The 15627-nt window shown below is 38.2% G+C and overlaps 2 protein-coding genes across 3 annotated transcripts; one reads left to right on the plus strand and one right to left on the minus strand.

Moving 5' to 3' along the window:
• Nucleotides 1-406: 406 nt before the first annotated feature.
• Nucleotides 407-13580, plus strand: LOC6039273 (protein tumorous imaginal discs, mitochondrial). 2 transcript variants are annotated; one of them, XR_005278410.1, is made up of 7 exons: nucleotides 407-792; nucleotides 919-1121; nucleotides 5972-6588; nucleotides 6646-6925; nucleotides 6984-7047; nucleotides 7630-7998; nucleotides 13228-13580. XR_005278410.1 is itself a non-coding variant. In XM_038262398.1 (5 exons), exons 1-5 carry the CDS (start codon nucleotides 600-602, stop codon nucleotides 7443-7445), a joined length of 1755 nt encoding a protein of 584 aa, XP_038118326.1. In that variant the 5' UTR covers nucleotides 407-599; the 3' UTR covers nucleotides 7446-7564. The 2 variants fall into 2 exon arrangements, 1 of the variants encoding a protein (XP_038118326.1); XM_038262398.1 differs by lacking the exons at nucleotides 7630-7998; nucleotides 13228-13580 and having other exon boundaries at nucleotides 6984-7564.
• LOC6039271 (DNA repair protein complementing XP-A cells homolog) lies at nucleotides 13518-14614 on the minus strand. Its single transcript, XM_001848855.2, has one exon. The coding sequence runs from the start codon at nucleotides 14504-14506 to the stop codon at nucleotides 13658-13660; it is 849 nt and encodes a 282-aa protein (XP_001848907.2). The 5' UTR covers nucleotides 14507-14614; the 3' UTR covers nucleotides 13518-13657.
• Nucleotides 14615-15627: the final 1013 nt, after the last annotated feature.

Genomic DNA, 15627 nt, shown 5'->3' on the forward strand with positions numbered 1-15627 from the left:
GCAAAATTTTGAATTTTAAAGAGCCTTGTAGGAAAAATAACACAGAAATCGAGATTCATTTGAAGTTTGTGTGCAATGTGCATCCTCCTTCTTCAGCATTCTTTGTAACTTGAAATATTAAGGATAAAAATTGAGTAAGATTTATTTAAAAATGTAATCATCTGTTTTTCGTCAACGAAAACTATCCGGCCCGCCAACGCTTTTGAAACAACAAATTTGGCCCGCAGGGCCAAAAGGTTGGGCACCCCTGGTCTAGGAGGTCAAAATTAAGAATTTCGTTTTTCGAGTGCCCCGGAAAAATTTCTTTGGGTGTTATATTTTTTTTGAATGAAAACCTCAACTTTCCTACCCCCTGACATTTAATGTTTGCCGCCGGGCGGCTCAAATTAAAAACAGCCGCCCTCGCTGTCGAACTGTCAAATCCGCATGTTTTCGGCTGACCGTCCGTGATCATCGCCGAGAGAGTTTCGCGTAATTTCTTTTGACCGTCGTAACAAATCCTCCGATGGTTCTGGACTCCGTTGTCCAGTAAGTGCGTGGTCCGGTGTTGAAAACCGTAGGAATCAAGTGTCGCGTATCTTCTTTTTGCTTAAATTAAAATGAACACCCGAGGCTTGCTGCAGCGAAGTCTAAAATTCCTCACCGGCAAGCAGATTCTCGCAAGGCCAGCTAGCAGTTTGGCCGGGTCCGGTGGCCAGGGCCGATGTTCACACTGTCGCGGGCTTAGTGGGACGGACGGGATCTTTAGCCAGAGCCGAACAGCGGGACTGTTGGCCGCCGACAAGAGCCAGGGTGAGTTTAGTTTTGGGTGGCCGCAAAGGGGAGGTGAAAGTTGCCTCCAGATTACATCATCACCTGCCACAGCAAAACTAGGGTTAGGGAATCCGCGACTAACGGCATCCTTCTTCGTGTCCGCAGATGTGATCCAGGTGCGGCAAATCAGCACCGGCCGGGTGTTGCAGAAGAAGGACTACTACAGCATTCTGGGGGTGGCGAAGAATTCTTCGCCGAAGGAAATCAAAAAGTCGTACTATCAGCTGGCGAAAAAGTACCACCCGGACACCAACAAGGACGATCCGGACGCGAGCCGGAAGTTCCAGGAGGTGTCGGAGGCGTACGAGGTGAGGACGGGGACGAGAGGGTGGATTATGTAACGGGATGGAAGCTGAACAGGACTAGCCGGTTTGTGGCTTTGTTTGGCCTTATCTTGAAAGTTTTGTTGTTGGTGTTGTTGTTGTGCTCAAAATTCTTGAAATTCTTCGGAGAAAACATGAACAGATTGGAATATTAATAAAAAAAAAGTCAAAATGTAAAAATTCTAAATTTTTTTACTCAAATTCAGAAATTCAAAAATTACAAAATCGAAAATTCTTAAATTCTTAGTCCAAACTTGATTATTCAAAGTTTGACTAGGTCAAGGTTTGTATGGGATTTCGGGTAATCAAAACACTCAAAACAATCGATTCTGGACTGACAAATTTTGAGGTAAATTAAAATTTCGTAATTCGATTATCCGGATTTGAACAGTTTTTTTTTGCTTGCGCTTAATCAATTTAAATGTACTGAATTTTTTTCATCCAATGATTGTATCTGAAATATTTTGTAGCTGTCGGGATTTGCAAAACTCTGCATTTTGTCATTAGTTAAGCAAATTGCTACATGATTACTACTACAAATAAACATGAATTGAATTCCCCTGGGCCTTGTAAAGTCAAGGGGCATGATTTGATCCTAGTGCATTAGTTAAAATTTGGGTATACATTCTTTTTTATAAGCACTATGGACACCACTTCATGCTATGAGAACTCGCTTTGTCGCAGCCCCAGGGCTTAAGCGTTGACCGATAAGCTGTCTTCGTGAACTAGGTTGTTCTCCGGTAGTAAAAATATCACAATTGCACAAGACACCGCTGCTTCTTTGACTTTTTCACTATCACAATGTGGGATTTAGGTTGGGACTTCAGGATAGTACAATTGATTGGTTGCTTAGCATTAGTATTTAAAATAAATCTGTATCCTTTCCAAATCTATTTGATGTTTAAGTTAGTTGCAATTATTAAGTAGGAGTAATGCTGTCAATAAACTTTGATTTTATAGAATACTAGGCGTTTTTTTATGTCAAATTGTCCATAGAGTCTCGATCAATCAATAATGAAATGATATCGGACAAAATTCGTTAATCTGTTGAACTAACGGTTTTCGGATTATGGTTGTATCGACCATTGTTGCGAATCGAGGAACTACGGATCCTTTGACGTAAATGGTCACTACTGACTACTGACGGACGTGAGAGGACGAGGGCCCAGTTTAGAGGTTTCAACATCAACGATGTGCGTCTGGACCACCCTCCCAAAAAAAAAAAAAAAAAAAAAAAAATTTAATTCAAATAAAGGATGACCCGGATTGTAATTTTGACGAGGACTTCGAAAAATCGAGTATTACCAGTGTTTTTATTTTTTGTAAACCTTTTGATATTTTTAATTTAAAAATTTCCTGATTTTTTATTTTCTAGATTCTTAAATTATTGTGTTCAATTTTGTTTTTTTTTATTTTTAATTCCTCAATTTTTTAATTATTTGTATTTTCAAACTTCGGAAAGAATTTCTTGAATCCTTGATAATTTAAAAAAAAAATAAATCCATGAAATTTTAAGCTTGAATGTTAAAATCTTCGAGTTTTTTTTAATTTTGTTTAAGACCGTCGCAATTATTTTTTGAAGTTTATGTTCCTCGACTCTGACCAAAGTCGAGGGGCCCTGATTTAACAAAAATATTTTTTTGGCCCCTGATTTTTCGGACCAATTTTAAAGAAGGGAGGGGGGGGGGGGCGAGTAGATTTTTTTATTTTTAAATATTTATATTTTTGAGCTTGAAATTAAAAATCTTTAATTTATACTTTTATAACTTCTGAATTATATATTTTTTTAATTTTCTGAAGCCTTATTTTTTCAACTAAATGTTATAAATCCTTGCATTTTTGAGTTTCCGAATGAAAATTTTAAGATTTCTGATTTTTAATTTTTCTAAATTATAATTTCAAAATTTTAATGTTATGATTTTCAAATTTTTCGATTTTTTTTTATTTTAAATATATTTTTATATTTGATCCCCAAATTTTTGACTAGCTTTGAAGATTTAAAATTTTCCAATTTTTTAATTTTCGAACTTTTTAATTTTGGTAGTCTTAAATTTATTGAATACTTAATTTATAAAAAAAAACCTTGCATTTTTCCTTGGGCATGAGTAAGGACCTCGACGCCGTTAGCAATGTTGGCTTTAAAATAAAATTTCGTGATAATATCACTTCCCCCCAGCCAACATTTTTGCCATGCGAAGCGGGCCTCGACGCTGTGTCTAGGTTTAATTCCTAGCTAGGAGCCATCAGTGTCTTAAGAGGTGGTCCCAAGGCCGAGTAGGAGTTCATGAAGCAAATTAGTCGTCTCCCACCCCTTTTAAATTGAAAAATGAACTCTGAAACCAGCGCTTACTCACAACAGAAACAGAGGCCTCTTCTAGGCATTGTAGGATAGAATAGATTTTGAAATTTATTTAAAAAAAATATTATTACGTAGCATTTTGATATGTCAAAATTTCCATAGAGTCTCGGTTGTATCGACCATTGTTGCGAATCGAGGGTCTACTGGAGCCTTGACGATCAAATGGAGCCTAACATTTCAAAAGGGCGCATGGGTTTTGTGAACAGGAGTGTGTCTCCTTCACTCAAATGACAGTTTACATAAGGTATAATAGAGACGCACTCTTGTTTGCAAAGCTCTATGCCCTAATGAAATGAATGGCATGAAATAGTCGTCTTAATTACTAGTGTTCAACTTATGAACTGTTCATTTATGTTTATTGGTTTTTGGAAGCGGCAAGACTGGTTTAAAAACAAGATCCTTTACCTTATTTGGCGTTATAATAAAACATTCGGGGATTTGAGATTAAATTTACTTTCAGACAGTTTAGTTTAGGTTGTTGATTAAAGTTAGATAGTTTTCCGTAGATGAATAATTGGACTTAAATGATTAGTTGATTTGAACGAAGTGTAACATTTCATTGGCAGATCTGTTTCTAGTTGTAATGTACGACAAGACTATTGACGGACGTGACAGGTCGGCAGTTAGTTTTCATCTTTTTTCTCTAGTATTTTTATTTCCTTTAAATTTGGAATACATCATAGGTTTCTTTTGTATAGATCTCCGATTAGTTACATTTTCTTATTTAATTAACTAATAATTTAATTTATGCCGGGCCTTCTTACTTTGAATCACAATTTCAGATTTTCTTTATTCAGTGTTAAACTTAGATTACCGTAACTGCTCAAATCATCCAAGTTCTTACTACTCACATCAACACTAATTTTCTTTCACCTCCCCCCTCCCGATCCCCTATATCTTCCGGTGGTGTTCATTTGGTATGCAATACTAGTTCGGCCACTACCCTTTTTTCCACAAGAAACCGGACTTGGACTGACTTGAGGCCGCGTCCCCCACCTTGCTCCGTAAAACGAAAACGAAACGAAAAAAAAAACCTTGCATTTTTGAATTGAAAAATTTGAGAATTTAAGAATTTAAGAATTTAAGAATTTAAGAATTTAAGAATTTAAGAATTGAAGAATTGAAGAATTGAAGAATTTAAGAATTTAAGAATTTAAGAATTTAAGAATTTAAGAATTTAAGAATTTAAGAATTTAAGAATTTAAGAATTTAAGAATTTAAGAATTTAAGAATTTAAGAATTTAAGAATTTAAGAATTTAAGAATTTAAGAATTTAAGAATTTAAGAATTTAAGAATTTAAGAATTTAAGAATTTAAGAATTTAAGAATTTAAGAATTTAAGAATTTAAGAATTTAAGAATTTAAGAATTTAAGAATTTAAGAATTTAAGAATTTAAGAATTTAAGAATTTAAGAATTTAAGAATTTAAGAATTTAAGAATTTAAGAATTTAAGAATTTAAGAATTTAAGAATTTAAGAATTTAAGAATTTAAGAATTTAAGAATTTAAGAATTTAAGAATTTAAGAATTTAAGAATTTAAGAATTTAAGAATTTAAGAATTTAAGAATTTAAGAATTTAAGAATTTAAGAATTTAAGAATTTAAGAATTTAAGAATTTAAGAATTTAAGAATTTAAGAATTTAAGAATTTAAGAATTTAAGAATTTAAGAATTTAAGAATTTAAGAATTTAAGAATTTAAGAATTTAAGAATTTAAGAATTTAAGAATTTAAGAATTTAAGAATTTAAGAATTTAAGAATTTAAGAATTTAAGAATTTAAGAATTTAAGAATTTAAGAATTTAAGAATTTAAGAATTTAAGAATTTAAGAATTTAAGAATTTAAGAATTTAAGAATTTAAGAATTTAAGAATTTAAGAATTTAAGAATTTAAGAATTTAAGAATTTAAGAATTTAAGAATTTAAGAATTTAAGAATTTAAGAATTTAAGAATTTAAGAATTTAAGAATTTAAGAATTTAAGAATTTAAGAATTTAAGAATTTAAGAATTTAAGAATTTAAGAATTTAAGAATTTAAGAATTTAAGAATTTAAGAATTTAAGAATTTAAGAATTTAAGAATTTAAGAATTTAAGAATTTAAGAATTTAAGAATTTAAGAATTTAAGAATTTAAGAATTTAAGAATTTAAGAATTTAAGAATTTAAGAATTTAAGAATTTAAGAATTTAAGAATTTAAGAATTTAAGAATTTAAGAATTTAAGAATTTAAGAATTTAAGAATTTAAGAATTTAAGAATTTAAGAATTTAAGAATTTAAGAATTTAAGAATTTAAGAATATTAGAATTTTAGAATTTTAGAATTTAAGAATTTAAGAATTTAAGAATTTAAGAATTTAAGAATTTAAGAATTTAAGAATTTAAGAATTTAAGAATTTTAGAATTTCAGAATTTAAGAATTTAAGAATTTAAGAATTTCAGAATTTAAGAGTTATTTATTATTTATTTAATTCCCCCAGGTCCTGAGCGATGACACCAAACGGCGCGAGTACGACACGTTCGGCCAAACGTCGGAACAGATGGGCCGCGCCGGCGGCGGTGGCCATCCGGGCGCTGGTCGCGGTCCACAGGGCTTCTCCCAGAACTGGCAGTTCCGCAGCACCATCGATCCGGAGGAGCTATTCCGGAAGATTTTCGGCGACGGTGGCTTCAAGGCCGGTGGCTTCGACGACTTTAGCGATTCGCGGTTCGGTTTTGGCGGCGCCCAGGAGGTGATGATGAACCTGACCTTTGCGCAGGCGGCGCGCGGCGTGAACAAAGACATCGACGTGAACGTGGTGGACACGTGCCCGAAGTGCACCGGGTCGAGGTGCGAGCCGGGCACGAAGCCGGGCAAGTGTCAGTACTGCAACGGGACGGGCATGGAGACGATTTCGACGGGGCCGTTTGTGATGCGTTCGACGTGTCGGTACTGCCAGGGCACGCGGATGTACATCAAGTATCCGTGCTTGGAGTGTGGCGGCAAGGGGCAGACGGTGCAGCGGAAGCGGGTCACGGTGCCGGTGCCGGCGGGGGTCGAGGACGGACAGACGGTGCGGATGGCCGTGGGTAACAAGGAGCTGTTTATCACGTTCAAGTGAGTAGATTTTGAGGTGGTTTTTGAAAGGTTGTTGACCTTTCTGACTCTTTTCAGCGTTGAGAAGAGTCGCTACTTCCGGCGGGACGGCTCGGACGTGCACACCGAGGCCAACATCAGCCTGTCGCAGGCGCTGCTCGGGGGAACGATCCGCGTGCAGGGCGTGTACGAAGACCAGACGATCCAGGTCGTGCCGGGAACGTCGTCACATACGCGCATCACCCTCAAGGGCAAGGGACTGAAGCGGGTCAACAGTTACGGGTCGGGCGATCATTACGTGCACCTCAAGATACAGATTCCGACCAAGCTGAGCAGTCAGCAGAAGGCGCTGGTGCAGGTCAGCTTGAACCACGTAGTTTGTCACCTGTGTACTAACATCCTCTTTCCTTTTCCAGGCTTACGCTGAACTCGAGGAGGACACTCCGGGCCAGATCATGGGCGTGACCCACAAAACGGACGGTAAGTACTCGGCTGGTGCCGCCGGCGCAGCTGCAGCAGGTTCGTCAGGCTCTGGCGGCTCTGGTCCCTCGTCCTCGTCGTGGTCCTCCAATTCCAGTTCCGGGTCACAGCGCGGCAAATCGTCGGCTGAACCTCCCATCCAGGGCGCCCGCGAGGACGACAGCTTCCGGGGGTACAAGTCGCACGACCAGTCGTCGGTTCCGCGCGACACGCTCGGAGGTTCACGGTTCTACTTTGGCCTCGGCGTGCTGCTCGTGTTCGGGTTCTACGTGTACTACAGTATCGCTCAGATTCCGACCCAGCTGGAGCTGGAACGGGACGCGGCGCTGGAGCGGCAGAGGCGAGCCCAGGCCGGAGCTGGAGGGCCAGCGCAGCGGAGCCCGTTTGACGATGCCTAGACGAGATAGAAATAAGATGACGATTGTTAAGTTGTTTTGTTGGTTGAAAATTGTACCGGACACAGATTACGAAAATAAAGACGCGATAGAACGCTGTGAGATTAGGTAAAACAACTTAACAATCGTTGTTTTATTTGATGAAGTGCACGAAAGAAACCCTCACACCTCTTTCCCTCGGTTGCAGGAACGAAAATGTGCTACGCCGAACCGCAGGACCTAACCGACATTGTCCGGGAGGCCATCAAGGAGCGCCAGCAAATCAAGGAGCCCGGCAGTAAAGCGACGGAAGAGGAGACAGGCAGCGCAGATGATGGGGGAAATAGTGGTGCAGGAGTAGAAGGTGGATCGGATCCAGCGGAGAAGAAGGAACGAAGCAGTAATTGAGCGCAGTGAGGGCGGCAAAATGTTCGTGGTAGTCGTTGTGTACAACAAACAAACAAACCAATTCGTAGCTGAATATGAAAAGGATGGAAAAAATAACCAAAATTTGTGTTGCATCGTTATTAAGTGGAAGGAATGCATGATGACGAGTGGTTGGAGAAAAGAAGGAAAGGTGAGTCAACTGCCGTTCTACGCATAATTGTTGGTTTAACAAAGTCAAACAAAGTGACGAACTGTCACTTTTTACACGGGAATCACATTTACTTTCAAATCAAACGATTGATAGTAAGTGTCAAACTAAAAAGTGACCCCGTTCGTTTGACAACAATTGGTGTCAATCCAACGAAGTTTCAGTGTAATTGAAAACTTCAAATAATCTTTTTTTTATTTCGAAATTCAAAGCGTGTACCACATCAATTTCTCATTACTGAATTCAGTTAAATTTACTGAAATCGGCTATACTGAAATTTTCAGTAAACTTGCTGAAATTTCAGCAAACTTTAACAAATTTTAAATGAAGATCAGCGAAAAACTAACTGAAAATTTCAGTAGTGCAGTTTTCAGTAAATATTGACTGAAAACGAACATCAGAATTTGCTGTGAGCTTTAAATGAAAAAAACAAAAAAAAATCCATACCATAAGTTTCAAAGCATGAATACTTTGATGAATACTCGAAAAATTTAAGAAAATAACGTATTTTTTCGGAAAAAAAAACTTAACCTAGCATAAAAAATTAACTTAGCATAATATACCCAAGTTTCGAAATATAAAAAAACTTCATTATTTTAAATATGGGTATCAAACGTGCAAAAACTGGTATGTATTTAAAATAGTTTTTTTTTTTTTGTAAAACACTATATTTTTTTCAAAATCCCGTGTTGGGTTTTTTTTCCAAAAATGAGGTATTTTGATAAAATTTTAGTATTATATAAAAAACAAAACAAAAAAAAATCTGGAGCAAAACTTGAAAAGGGCGCAAACGCATTTTGACAGCTGGAACTGTTTTGCAAATGCATCAATTTTCTCACCGCAAAAAACAGGGTGCCACAATGTATAAGGCTTTCTACACTGAAAACCCAACCATGCCCCACATTAACTCAGTGCGGACGTTACGCATCGGCGGCCGTTACTGATCGTGTGGTCCGCCCTAGAACCGCCCTGGCGAACCGAGGGCGGGCCGCCTGGGCGGTTGAAATTTGACATTTGAAATTTTTCAATTTCGTCCGCCCTCCATCCGCCTTGGCGTGCCATGGGCGCATCGCCTGGGCGGTTCAAACTGATCGCTGAAATGTTTCAATATCGTTCGCCCATCAACCGCCGCGGCGAGCCAAAGGCTGATTGCCGTGGCGGTTTGCATCTGAAGGAATTTATTTCGAATTTGACATTTCAGTCAGTTTTCAACGAGCTTCGGTGGGTGTTGTTTTTAATCGGCGGCTGCTGATTTTCATTGTTAAGTTTGTGTTGGGAGAAGTGTTGTGTTGTTTAGATTGTTTACTTATGTAAACAAACAGTTGAAGTGCGTTTGAAATAGTGGTTGAAGGTTGTTTTGCAAGAATAATCGTTATTGTTGGTGTAATTTATGTGACACCCCTTATAAATATTGTTGGCTGATGTGCAAACATTTGGAATACTTAGAATTTGATATGTTTCATTGTTGTTATGATTTGATTTGTTCTTATTTGTATGTTTGTATGGAAATTTGGTGTACATTTTGGTAAAAAGTATATCTTTCCCAGGGAAACCTCTTGAAGAGTATCGAGGTGGCATTTACAAAGCGGATTTTGTGCCAATGTTTACTCAATTAATGTTAATGTTTTTTTGTGTGAATGTTAACACTCCAAAGGTTGCGGGTTCAGTGCCAGCAGTGGAGGCAATTAGTGGTGCAGCAGCGATTTTTGTCTTTCTTTTGTTTGAAGTTTTTTTGGTGTGCATGATGCAGGACATGGGTAGGAAGTCATTTCAATTATTTTCAATTATCAGTTCAGCGGCAACAATATCATTAAAAATTTTGTTTTATTTTTTATACAGCTTCCTGGATCATTTATAAATGAACTGCTTATATGTATTTATCTATTCTTCATTTGATTTATTTGGATGTTTATATCATTCCTATTCCTTGTCCTTTTTTCTACCATTCCTCCATACCATATATGATCAAATTTCATGGACTAACGACAGTTACTGAAATAGCAATGGAACCATCTGAAGAATTTGTCTTTAAAATATAATTATCTTTCTTCCAGCTTCCGGGAATCTTCTTCAATTTTAATGCCTACATTTATCTATTCACTAGATGATTTATTTAAATGTTTATATCCTTCCTTATCCTATTCCTTTTCTTTCAGCAATGGAACCATCTGGAGCATTTGTCTTTTTAATTAAAGTTGTTTGTTTTGCAGCTTCCCGGAATCATCTTTAAATTTACTGTATTTATCTTTTCACTGTAAGATTTATTTTTATATTCATATCTACCATTCCCCCATACAATATATGATCAAATTGAATGACAAGAAAGAACATGGGGTGTAATCTACTAGGATACTTTCTTCGGATTAGCTGCGCTTGTGTTTTATTAGATTAGAGTATGAATTGTTAACATTCAATACGTTGACTGTTTATATGTAAGTACCAATAATACATGAACATTTTAAATAATTTAGTTTTTAAGAATTAGTTAAAGAATTATTTTTATTTGCAGGAAATGGAAAATCTTCGCAACAAGTTTGCTTATCAATATATTATTTTGTTTCTTTATTTTTTTCATCATTTCACCTAAGTGAACTAACAACGCACGTAAGATGTATTGAGAACAATTTTTTTTTGAAAATTATGTTTTTTTTCATATTTTTGTTTTATTTCTAAATTTTAGCACACAAGAATCTACAAAGATCTGCATTTCTATATAAGGCACTTTATGTTTTTTTCAGTTTTAGATGAACTTGAAAAAACACTATCAGAATCCTGAAGACACCTGAACGGGTATTCTGCGTGGGCGGATGAAATATGTATGAAAGGCGAATCGAGGGCGGGCCAAGGCGGTTGGGGCATTTTGGGTGGATGAACTTTATATGGGGAGCGTATCAAGGGCGACCCGCTGGCGAACCAACCTACAGGGGCGGCTGAACCGTATATGAGAGGCGCATCAAGGGCGAGCCAAGGCGGTTGGGGCTTTTTGGGCGGATGAACTTTATATAGTGGGCGGATCGGGGGCGATCCGCTAGCGGACCATCTTACAGGGGCGGTTGTACCGTATATGAAAGGCGCATCAAGGACGAGCCAAGGCGGTTGGGGCTTTTTGGGCGGATGAATTTTATATGGGGGGCGTATCAAGGGCGACTCGCTGGTGAACCAACCTACAGGAGCGGCTGTATCGTATATTAAAGGCGCATCAAGGGCGAGCCAAGGCGGTTGGGGCTTTTTGGGCGGATGAACTTTATATAGGGGGCGGATCGGGGGCGACCCGCTGGCGGACCATCTTACAGGGGCGGATGAACCGTATATGAAAGGCGGGTTGAGGGCGAGCCACGGCGGTTGGGGCTTTTTAGGCGGATGAACTTTCTATGGGAGGCGTATCGAGGGCGACTCGCTGGCGGACCATCCTATAGGGGCGGCTGTACCGTATATGAAAGGCGCATCAAGGGCGAGTCAAGGCGGTGGGGCTTTTTTGCGGATGAATCTAATATGGGGGGCGTATCAAGGGCGACTCGCTGGCGAACCAACCTACAGGGGCGGCTGTACCGTATATGAATGGCGCATCAAGGGCGAGCCAAGGCGGTTGGGGCTTTTTGGGCGGATGAACTTTATATAGGGGGCGGATCGGGGGCGAGCCACTGGCGGACCATCTTACAGGGGCGGACGAACCGTATATGAAAGGCGGGTCGAGGGCGAGCCGCGGCGGTTGGGGCTTTTTAGGCGGATGAACTTTCTATGGGAGGCGTATCGAGGGCGACTTGCTGGCGGACCATCCTATAGGGGCGGTTGAACCATACAAAACGGCGTATGTGGGGCGGATGAACGGCGGGTGAAACATTTCAAGGCAAACCTGGGCGACCCCGGGGCGAGTCGCTGGCGGACCAACGTCACGATAAAAAAACTGATCGTGCGCCAAATTGTTGCAAATTTTATCCGCCAGCGGGTCGCCCGTGGTCCGCCAAATCAAACGCAGGCGGATCGCCAGAGCGGTTTGGCGGTCCACCAGCGAACCGCCGGCGGGCTGCCCAGTCAATGTGAGTAGAAGTCGCCTGACAAAAAACTTTTGCTAGAAAGAGATAGGAAACCTGATGCCATGGCTTTCTACCTAAGGTACTCGCGATTGAGTGTGTAGTAGTGCGGTTGTCAAAATCGCTATCTCTGACTCTCTCACTCCACTGACATTGACATTGTTTATGTTTTGGTTTTCCTGGCACGGTCCTTTGTTCTTTTGTTAGTGTTTTGGTTTTAGTGGCACGGAGTCATGCACTCACACTAATGCAAAGCAAGATGACGAGTACCTTTGATATACAGCCTTGACCTGATGCAAACAAACGTCCAGCTATCATGTAAACATACTTTCAATGTGTTGGTAAATTTGTGACTAGAAAGCCTTATGCATTTTTGAATATCGAAAATTGTATTAAAAAAGTGTTTTAAGCAAGTTCTCATAGTTCGAAAACAGATTGATATTTTTAAATTATTTTACAGTAGCACAGCTGTAACAATCTATAGTTATTGAAAGTTTTTTGAATAGATAGTTTTCTTTTAAAAATTAGGTTTGAAATCAGTTTTTTTTATTTCTGTTTCATGCCAGAATTATGTGCCAAATATTAACGCAAGGCTTCTTCAAAATATTAGAAGTATTTTAATCCTCTTCAACACTTTGAATGTTTCAACATGTTTCTTATTTATTCAAATTTAAAATACAATAGCTGATAATTGTTGTTTTATTTTTCTTCTGTATTTCACTTTTTCAGTTATTGCCATTTTTGAGAATGTTAGGCGACAACCCAAAGATTTTCCACTATTTTAAAATCTTGGATAACATTTAACAAGAGCTAAGAATAAGATTTTTCGACTTAAATACAAAAGTTCAATAAAATCATTTGAAGGGCTCGACAACTCGCACTTTTTTTTTTAATTAACGGTGCACATCAACCAGAGCTTTTGCACCCAGATTTTTGTTACAGACACTTAAGTATCTTCAAAACTACGGGTACTGTCCACAAAGTAATTAACAACAAAGTTTGACCAATTTTACAATCCCGTTGTTGCAGGATTGGGTCCATAATTTTGACAATTTTGGAATAAGAAGATAACAACTTCCTTCGTTGCTATGCACCCTTAGTTTCATTTGTTGGAAATTTGGTCTATTTCTGCGCAATACCTACTACTATCTACCTACTAAAAAATGTGTTGTTTTTTCAGGATTTTTTGGCGCAGTCAAACAACGGTAATTTGGAAATTGATTATTAAGCTAAGAACAAGATAGTCCGTTCGACGCAGTGGTGAACGCAGAACGCTGTGCCAGTTCGATTTTTCCATCAACTGTCAGTCGAACAATCTGCAGGGGTTGCTTTGTTCAATGGTCGATGACTGGCAGGCTATGATGACAGGCGCAAAATTTTGCGTTTGCGTTCAGGCCTGACGGACAATCTTGTTCTTACCTTTACTACATACTAGAGGGGAGAAACTTCGGATAGAATCAAACATCGTGCTTCAACTAGTTGTTACATTTAGGAAAGAAAACTTATATTGAATAAACAGTTTTAATGCTAAACTTACAAAATATGCACTGAGAAATGTTCACCGGTGACGAAAAACAAAAGAATATCAAAAATAAACAGAAAAAACGCAATTACATCTTCTCGTACGTTTCTTGATGTCCGCAGGATTCACACTTCCGGGTGTACGTGTCCTCCTCTTCATTGTAAACTTCGTCCTCGTCCCAGGCGTGCGTGTGTGCCTTACTGGTCTCCCGCTTATCGTACAGACTGCTTCGCATGTCCATCCGCAGTTCCTTCAGCCGCTTGTTGTACTTCTTGACCTTGGTGACCTCCCGCTTCTCGTCCCTCAGTTCCTTCTCTTTGACCAGATTCTCCTCCGAGCCCCAAACCTGCAGCGCCCGTTCTTCGATCTGGATGTGTAGGTAAAGTTTCATCTCGCCCCAGCGCACGTTGTGCGGATTCTTGCGGCTGATAAACTTCAGCACCGGTTCGCGCTTGTCCAGGTCGCAATCCTTCAGCAGATACTCCTGCTTGGCTTCCGTCCGCGTAATTAACGAATGCTTCCCATCGTTGTCCCGGCAGGCATCGCAAACCTTGTACCCGAACGTGGCCATCAGCCACGAATCGGCGAACCGGTCGCCGCACTCCAAGCACTCGTCAAATTCCACCGGCAGCGGAACCGAGTCCACTTCCGGTTCCTTTTCGTCCACGCTTGGTTCCTCCTCCTTGGAACCGCCCGTTCGTTGCTCGATCAGGAAACCTCCCCCGCTGTCGATGAACTTGGAACCGGACACTTTGATGACGTTGACGCCGTGACTTTTGACCGCCACGGCCGTTTCCGGCGGCCGGGATTTGGCCGCGCCGTACGGATGAGCCGTTAGGCGGGCCAGCCGCAGATTCAGGGCTCGCTGGCGGTTTGCCTCGATGCGGAGGCGGTCCTTGTCCGAGAGGTCGGACGTGGAAGATGGTTGATCGCTCATGGTTCCGTGGTTTGCCGTAGAAATTTACCGGAATTTTAACTGTTTGGGCGCGGAACACGAAAACACAAAACACTCTTAAGAGTCGCCGAAATCACGATTTCATAACATAAACAAATTGGAAGTGTTTCCAAGTTACGCAAGTTACAGATGCTGCTGCAGACTTTTCAGTTGCTCTCTACAGAAATATGAAAAGGGGAAGGAAGCCAAGGAAGCGATTTTTTTAAATAAACGCAAATTTTCGATTAAAAAAATTAATTTAGACAGCTGCAAATATAAAAAAAAATTGTTGAACTTTATGTGAGTTTTGACGAAAATTAAATTATTTTCATGGAAATTTTGAAGTTTTTGGAAACATTTTTTTTTTTGCGAGTCTCCTAGGAGAGCTACGTTTGGCGAAGACTCGAAAGGCGAAATCACAAAAGGCGAAAATTCATTAGGCAAAATGTTTCAAAAGGCGAAAACCAAATAAGGTGAAAACCACATTTGGCGAAAAAATACCCATATTAATGAAATAAAATCCATATTGTGATTTTATAATTTTATAATTTTATAATTTTATAATTTTATAATTTTATAATTTTATAATTTTATAATTTTATAATTTTATAATTTTATAATTTTATAATTTTATAATTTTATAATTTTATAATTTTATAATTTTATAATTTTATAATTTTACAATTTTATAATTTTATAATTTTATAATTTTATAATTTTATAATTTTATAATTTTATAATTTTATAATTTTATAATTTTATAATTTTATAATTTTATAATTTTATAATTTTATAATTTTATAATTTTATAATTTTATAATTTTATAATTTTATAATTTTATAATTTTATAATTTTATAATTTTATAATTTTATAATTTTATAATTTTATAATTTTATAATTTTATAATTTTATAATTTTATAATTTTATAATTTTAAAATTTTATAATTTTATAATTTTATAATTTTATAATTTTATAATTTTATAATTTTATAATTTTATAATTTTATAATTGCGTGACGTAATACATGACCTATGTCAGTTCTCGGAACGGCGCACAGATGGCGCGTCGAGCAAGCATTTTTGACAGTTCTTTTTTGCGTCATTTTCCTTTCATTCACAAA

The sequence above is a fragment of the Culex quinquefasciatus genome, chromosome 3 (assembly GCF_015732765.1).
Source record: "Culex quinquefasciatus strain JHB chromosome 3, VPISU_Cqui_1.0_pri_paternal, whole genome shotgun sequence".
NCBI classification, from domain to species: Eukaryota; Metazoa; Arthropoda; class Insecta; order Diptera; family Culicidae; genus Culex; species Culex quinquefasciatus.